This window comes from Onychostruthus taczanowskii, unplaced genomic scaffold, assembly GCF_017590055.1.
Source record: "Onychostruthus taczanowskii isolate IOZ18803 unplaced genomic scaffold, ASM1759005v1 scaffold331, whole genome shotgun sequence".
Taxonomy (NCBI): Eukaryota; Metazoa; Chordata; class Aves; order Passeriformes; family Passeridae; genus Onychostruthus; species Onychostruthus taczanowskii.
The window spans coordinates 36042-43987 of record NW_024500695.1 but is presented as its reverse complement, the minus strand read 5'-3'; the positions used below and the strand labels follow the sequence as shown (position 1 = coordinate 43987).

The 7946-nt window shown below is 66.8% G+C and overlaps 1 protein-coding gene across 1 annotated transcript in view; it reads right to left on the bottom strand.

The window, feature by feature from the left end:
- CACNA1A (calcium voltage-gated channel subunit alpha1 A) overlaps window positions 1–7946 on the bottom strand; it is a gene marked incomplete at its 5' end in the record, with an annotated part of 47579 nt that overhangs the window by 3616 nt on the left and 36017 nt on the right. The window contains 5 exons of the mRNA XM_041410759.1: window positions 456–765; window positions 839–930; window positions 2265–2365; window positions 2442–2549; window positions 7814–7919. Coding sequence (XP_041266693.1) covers window positions 456–765; window positions 839–930; window positions 2265–2365; window positions 2442–2549; window positions 7814–7919 — 717 coding nt within the window. The remainder of the gene's footprint in view (window positions 1–455; window positions 766–838; window positions 931–2264; window positions 2366–2441; window positions 2550–7813; window positions 7920–7946) is intronic.

The following is a 7946-nucleotide window of genomic DNA, read 5'->3' as shown; positions in this document are numbered from 1 at the left end:
GCGCCCCCGGCGGGGGAAACTGGGGCAGGGCGGGGGGGGGGGGCGGGACAGCCCCCCCCCCGGGCACGGGGGGGTGGGCAGGGGACACGTGGGGACACACACGGGGTGGCAGCAGCGCTCACCTGGGAGTTGGGGCGGAGGGAACTGAGGGGAAACTGAGGCACGGTTGTGGGGGGGGACAGCGGGACAGCCCCCCCCGGGTACGTGGGGATGTTGTGGGGTGGGCAGGGGACACGGGGTGGCACCGAGGTGGCAGCAGTGCCAATCTGGAGGTTGGGGTGGCGGGAACTGAGGGGAAACTGAGGCACGGTGGGCGGGGACACCGGGACAGCCCCGCCGGGGACAGCGGGACAGGCAGGGGACATGGCGGGGAAGGGGATGGCGCTCGGGGGACACGGGGGGGACACACACGAGGTGGCACCTGGGAGTGGGGGTGGCAGGAACTGAGGGGAAACTGAGGCACGGCGGGGGATGGCGCTCGGGGGACACGTGGGGACACACACGGGGTGGCACCTGGGAATGGGGGTGGCAGGAACTGAGGGGAAACTGAGGCACGGCGGGGGATGGCGCTCGGGGGACACGCGGGGACACGCACGGGGTGGCACCGCGGTGGCACCGGGACTCACCTGGGAGTTGGGGCGGCTGTTGGGGACATCGTCGGGGTGTCCCCGCTCGGGGCTCCAGGTGCCCGTCCTCTGGAACATCTCCTGGGCGCGCTGCGTCACCCAGGACTGGCTCTCCTTCATGTCCCCGTCCCGCGCGGCCCTGGGGACAGCGGCGCTGGTGACACCGCGGGGGACACGGCGGGGGACGGCGGGGACACGCGGGTGGCACTTACGGCTCCGCCGCGGGCGCCGCGTCCGGCCCCGGGGGTCCCTCCTGGGTGGGGGACGGCGGCTCCATGCGCTGGAACATCAGCGGGGTGCGGTTCTGCGGGGACAGGGGACACGGGGCGTGGCACTGGGGATACGGGACAGGGGACACGGGACATGGGACAGGGGACAGGGGACACGGGGCGTGGCACTGGGGACACGGGACAGGGGACACAGGACAGGGGACACGGGACGTGGCACAGGGGACACGGGACAGGGGACACAGGACAGGGGACACGGGACGTGGCACAGGGGACACGGGACAGGGGACACAGGACAGGGGACACGGGACGTGGCACAGGGGACACGGGACAGGGGACACAGGACAGGGGACACGGGACGTGGCACAGGGGACACGGGACAGGGGACACAGGACAGGGGACACGGGACGTGGCACAGGGGACACGGGACAGGGGACACAGGACAGGGGACACGGGACGTGGCACAGGGGACACGGGACAGGGGACACAGGACAGGGGACACGGGACGTGGCACAGGGGACACGGGACAGGGGACACAGGACAGGGGACACGGGACGTGGCACAGGGGACACGGGACAGGGGACACAGGACAGGGGACACGGGACGTGGCACAGGGGACACGGGACAGGGGACACAGGACAGGGGACACGGGACGTGGCACAGGGGACACGGGACAGGGGACACAGGACAGGGGACACGGGACGTGGCACAGGGGACACGGGACAGGGGACACAGGACAGGGGACACGGGACGTGGCACAGGGGACACGGGACAGGGGACACAGGACAGGGGACACGGGACGTGGCACAGGGGACACGGGACAGGGGACACAGGACAGGGGACACGGGACGTGGCACAGGGGACACGGGACAGGGGACACAGGACAGGGGACACGGGACGTGGCACAGGGGACACGGGACAGGGGACAGGGGACACGGGGTGTGGCACTGGGGACATGGGACAGGGGACACAGGACAGGGGACACGGGACGTGGCACAGGGGACACGGGACAGGGGACATGGGGACAGTGGGACACAGGAATATGGGACATGGAGATACAGGGACATGGGGACATGGGACGCAGGGCACGGGACATGGGGACACGGGGCCATGGGGACACAGGGACATGGGGATATGGGACAGGTGACAGGGGGACACAGGGACACGGGGACATGGGGACATGGGGACATGGAGGTGCTGGGACACGGGGACATGGGGACACAGGGAACATGGGGACACAGGGACACCAGGACACCAAGATGGGAACACCAGCACCTGGGCACACCGTGACACAAGGACACGGGGACACCAGAGGTGGCAGAGCAGCGGACAGTGCCAGCCTGAGGCCCGCAGGGGGGGACACCTGGAGGTGGCAGGGAGGGGACAGCGGGTGACAGCGGCCGTGTCCCACCTGCTCCTCGCGCATGGCCTGCAGCTTCTTGGCCTTGCTCTGCCGGTAGTACTCCATGATCATCATGGCCGCGTAGATCTTGCCCACCGTCAGGTCGGTGGCTGCGGGGACACGCGTCAGGGCACGGCGGGGACAGCGCGGGGACAGCGCGGGGACAGCGCGGGGGTGGCCTCTTACACTTGTGGGGGGTGACAAGCAGGTCCAGGTTTTTGGGGGACAGGTTGGGCCAGATGGCGATCATCTCCTTGCGCAGCTCCGCGTCCATCTGCTGCTTGTCGGCACCGCCTGCGGACGCACGCGGGTGACAACGGTGACACGGGTGACACGGGTGGCTCTGTGTGTCCTTGGGACACACGGGTGACAATGGTGACACGGGTGGCTCTGTGTGTCCTTGGGGACACGGGGGTGACACTGGTGACATGGATGGCTCTGTGTGTCCTTGGGACACGCGGGTGACACCGGTGACAGGGGTGGCTCTGTGTGTCCTTGGGGACACGGGGGTGACAACGGTGACACGGATGGCTCTGTGTGTCCTTGGGACACGCGGGTGACAACGGTGACACGGGTGACACGGGTGGCTCTGTGTGTCCTTGGGACACGCGGGTGACATGGCTCTGTGTGTCCTTGGGACACGGGGGTGACAACGGTGACACGGGTGACATGGGTGGCTCTGTGTGTCCTTGGGACACGCGGGTGACACCGGTGACAGGGGTGGCTCTGTGTGTCCTTGGGACACGGGGGTGACAACGGTGACACGGGTGACAGGGGTGCAGGGGTGGCTCTGTGTGTCCTTGGGACACGGGGGTGACAACGGTGACACGGGTGACATGGGTGGCTCTGTGTGTCCTTGGGACACGCGGGTGGACAACGGTGACACGGGTGGCTCTGTGTGTCCTTGGGACACGTGGGTGACACCGGTGACACGGGTGGCTCTGTGTGTCCTTGGGACACGCGGGTGACAACGGTGACACGGATGGCTCTGTGTGTCCTCAAGGACACGCAGGTGACACCGGTGACACGGGTGACATGGGTAGATCTGTGTGTCCTTGGGACACGCGGGTGACAACGGTGACACGGGTGGCTCTGTGTGTCCTCAAGGCCAGGCGGGTGACAGCGGTGACACGGGTGACATGGGTGGCTCTGTGTGTCCTCAAGGACACGCGGGTGACAACGGTGACATGGGTGGCTCTGTGTGTCCTCAAGGACACGCGGGTGACACCGGTGACATGGGTGGCTCTGTGTGTCCTCAAGGACACGCGGGTGACAACGGTGACATGGGTGGCTCTGTGTGTCCTTGGGACACGCGGGTGACAACGGTGACACGGATGGCTCTGTGTGTCCTCAAGGACACGCAGGTGACACCGGTGACACGGGTGACATGGGTAGATCTGTGTGTCCTTGGGACACGCGGGTGACAACGGAGACACGGATGGCTCTGTGTGTCCTCAAGGACACGCGGGTGACAACGGAGACACGGATGGCTCTGTGTGTCCTCAAGGACACGCGGGTGACAACGGAGACACGGATGGCTCTGTGTGTCCTCAAGGACACGCGGGTGACAACGGAGACACGGATGGCTCTGTGTGTCCGCAAGGACACGCAGGTGACACCGGGGACACGGGTGACATGGGTAGCTCTGTGTGTCCTTGNGGGGGTGACAATGGTGACACCGGTGACACGGGTGGCTCTGTGTGTCCTTGGGACACGGGGTGACAATGGTGACACCGGTGACATGGGTGGCTCTGTGTGTCCTTGGGACACGCGGGTGACAACGGTGACACGGGTGGCTCTGTGTGTCCTCAAGGACACGTGGGTGACAATGGTGACACGGGCGGCTCTGCGTGTTCCCATGTCCTACCAGTGTCCCCATGTCCCCTGGTGTCCCCAGTGTCCCCCTGTCCCTGCAGTGTCCTGCGGTGTCCCCATATCCCTCCATATCCCCCAGTGTCCCCAATGTCCCCACACCCCCCCCATATCCCCCGATGTCCCCTGATGTCCCCACATCCCCCAGTGTCCCCTGTATCCCCAGTGTCCCCCAATGTCCCCACATCCCCTGTGTCCCCACATCCCCCGGTGTCCCCATTGTCCCGGTGTCCCCACTGTCCCCCGTTGTCCTCTGATGTCCCCGTTGTCCCCGCGGTGTCCCCCTGTCCCCCGATGTCCCAGTTGTCCCCATTGTCCCGGTGCCCCCTGTCCCCTGATGTCCCCATTGTCCCCTGTTGTCCCATTGTCCCCGCTGTATCCCCGTTGTCCCCCAGTGTCCCATTGTCCCCGCAGTGTCCCCGGTGTCCCCGTTGTCCCATTGTCCCCGGTGTCCCTGTTGTCCCCCGATGTCCCCGGTGTCCCCCTGTCCCCTGATGTCCCCATTGTCCCCCGTAGTCCCGCTGTCCCCCCGATGTCCCCGATGTCCCCGATATCCCCGCTGTCCCCGTTGTCCCGCGGTGTCCCCGCTGTCCCCGCAGTGTCCCTGTTTTCCCAATGTCCCCCTGTCCCCGCGGTGTCCCCCTGTCCCCCGTTGTCCCATTGTCCCCCGGTGTCCCCCTGTCCCCGCTGTCCCCGTTGTCCCCACAGTGTCCCGTTGTCCCCGTTGTCACCGGTGTCCCCACATCCCCCGTTGTCCCGTTGTCCCTGCGGTGTCCCCTGATATCCCCGTTGTCCTGCTGTCCCCGTTGTCCCCGCAGTGTCCCCGTTGTCCCCATTGTCCCGCTGTCCCCGTTGTCCCCGCTGTCCCCGTTGTCCCAGTTGTCCCGGTGCCCCCTGTCCCCTGATGTCCCCATTGTCCCCCGTTGTCCCCATTGTCTCCGCTGTGTCCCCATTGTCCCAGTTGTCCCGTTGTCCCCGGTGTCCCCGCTGTCCCCGGTGTCCCCATTGTCCCCGTTGTCCCGTTGTCACGGTGTCCCCGCAGTGTCCCCATTGTCCCCCGTTGTCCCCGTTGTCCCGTTGTCCCCTGATGTCCCCATTGTCCCCCGTTGTCCCCGTTGTCCCCGTTGTCCCCATTGTCCCGTTGTCCCCGCTGTGTCCCCCGATGTCCCCCTGTCCCCCGTTGTCCCGTTGTCCCCCGGTGTCCCCGGTGTCCCCGTTGTCCCCGCAGTGTCCCCATTGTCCCCCGTTGTCCCAGTTGTCCCCGTTGTCCCGCTGTCCCCTGATGTCCCCATTGTCCCCCGGTGTCCCCGTTGTCGCGGTGTCCCCGGTGTCCCCATTGTCCCCATCGTCCCGTTGTCCCCGGTGTCCCCGTTGTCCCGGTGTCTCCATTGTCCCCCGTTGTCCCGGTGTCCCGGTGTCCCGCTGTCCCCGTTATCCCCGTTGTCCCGCTGTCCCCTGATGTCCCCATTGTCCCCGTTGTCCCCATTGTCCCCGTTGTCCCCGTTGTCCCGGTGTCCCCATTGTCCCCGCTGTCCCCGCTGTCCCCGTTGTCCCGTTGTCCCGTTGTCCCAGTGTCGCGGTGTCCCCTGATGTCCCCGTTGTCCCGGTGTCCCCATTGTCCCCGCTGTCCCCGCTGTCCCCCGTTGTCCCGTTGTGGGTGACAACGGTGACACGGGTGGCTCTGTGTGTCCTTGGGACACGGGGGTGACAATGGTGACACCGGTGACACGGGTGGCTCTGTGTGTCCTTGGGACACGGGGTGACAATGGTGACACCGGTGACATGGGTGGCTCTGTGTGTCCTTGGGACACGCGGGTGACAACGGTGACACGGGTGGCTCTGTGTGTCCTCAAGGACACGTGGGTGACAATGGTGACACGGGCGGCTCTGCGTGTTCCCATGTCCTACCAGTGTCCCCATGTCCCCTGGTGTCCCCAGTGTCCCCCTGTCCCTGCAGTGTCCTGCGGTGTCCCCATATCCCTCCATATCCCCCAGTGTCCCCAATGTCCCCACACCCCCCCCATATCCCCCGATGTCCCCTGATGTCCCCACATCCCCCAGTGTCCCCTGTATCCCCAGTGTCCCCCAATGTCCCCACATCCCCTGTGTCCCCACATCCCCCGGTGTCCCCATTGTCCCGGTGTCCCCGCTGTCCCCCGTTGTCCTCTGATGTCCCCGTTGTCCCCGCGGTGTCCCCCTGTCCCCCGATGTCCCAGTTGTCCCCATTGTCCCGGTGCCCCCTGTCCCCTGATGTCCCCATTGTCCCCTGTTGTCCCATTGTCCCCGCTGTATCCCCGTTGTCCCCCAGTGTCCCATTGTCCCCGCAGTGTCCCCGGTGTCCCCGTTGTCCCATTGTCCCCGGTGTCCCTGTTGTCCCCCGATGTCCCCGGTGTCCCCCTGTCCCCTGATGTCCCCATTGTCCCCCGTAGTCCCGCTGTCCCCCCGATGTCCCCGATGTCCCCGATATCCCCGCTGTCCCCGTTGTCCCGCGGTGTCCCCGCTGTCCCCGCAGTGTCCCTGTTTTCCCAATGTCCCCCTGTCCCCGCGGTGTCCCCCTGTCCCCCGTTGTCCCATTGTCCCCCGGTGTCCCCCTGTCCCCGCTGTCCCCGTTGTCCCCACAGTGTCCCGTTGTCCCCGTTGTCACCGGTGTCCCCACATCCCCCGTTGTCCCGTTGTCCCTGCGGTGTCCCCTGATATCCCCGTTGTCCTGCTGTCCCCGTTGTCCCCGCAGTGTCCCCGTTGTCCCCATTGTCCCGCTGTCCCCGTTGTCCCCGCTGTCCCCGTTGTCCCAGTTGTCCCGGTGCCCCCTGTCCCCTGATGTCCCCATTGTCCCCCGTTGTCCCCATTGTCTCCGCTGTGTCCCCATTGTCCCAGTTGTCCCGTTGTCCCCGGTGTCCCCGCTGTCCCCGGTGTCCCCATTGTCCCCGTTGTCCCGTTGTCACGGTGTCCCCGCAGTGTCCCCATTGTCCCCCGTTGTCCCCGTTGTCCCGTTGTCCCCTGATGTCCCCATTGTCCCCCGTTGTCCCCGTTGTCCCCGTTGTCCCCATTGTCCCGTTGTCCCCGCTGTGTCCCCCGATGTCCCCCTGTCCCCCGTTGTCCCGTTGTCCCCCGGTGTCCCCGGTGTCCCCGTTGTCCCCGCAGTGTCCCCATTGTCCCCCGTTGTCCCAGTTGTCCCCGTTGTCCCGCTGTCCCCTGATGTCCCCATTGTCCCCCGGTGTCCCCGTTGTCGCGGTGTCCCCGGTGTCCCCATTGTCCCCATCGTCCCGTTGTCCCCGGTGTCCCCGTTGTCCCGGTGTCTCCATTGTCCCCCGTTGTCCCGGTGTCCCGGTGTCCCGCTGTCCCCGTTATCCCCGTTGTCCCGCTGTCCCCTGATGTCCCCATTGTCCCCCGGTGTCCCCGTTGTCCCGGTGTCCCGGTGTCCCGCTGTCCCCGTTATCCCCGTTGTCCCGCTGTCCCGGTGTCCCGCTGTCCCCGTTATCCCCGTTGTCCCGCTGTCCCGGTGTCCCGCTGTCCCCGTTATCCCCGTTGTCCCGCTGTCCCGGTGTCCCGCTGTCCCCGTTATCCCCGTTGTCCCGCTGTCCCGGTGTCCCGCTGTCCCCGTTATCCCCGTTGTCCCGCTGTCCCGGTGTCCCGCTGTCCCCGTTGTCCCGGTGTCCCGGTGTCGCGGTGTCGCGGTGTCCCCGTGCCTTTGGCGATCTTGATGTCGAGCGCGGTGCGGATCAGGGCCATCAGCGTGGAGTTGAAGTGCACCGTGTTGTCATCGGCCACCGGCAGGTCCATGCGGAGCAGCCGCTGCGGGGGGGGGTCCCCAAATTTGGG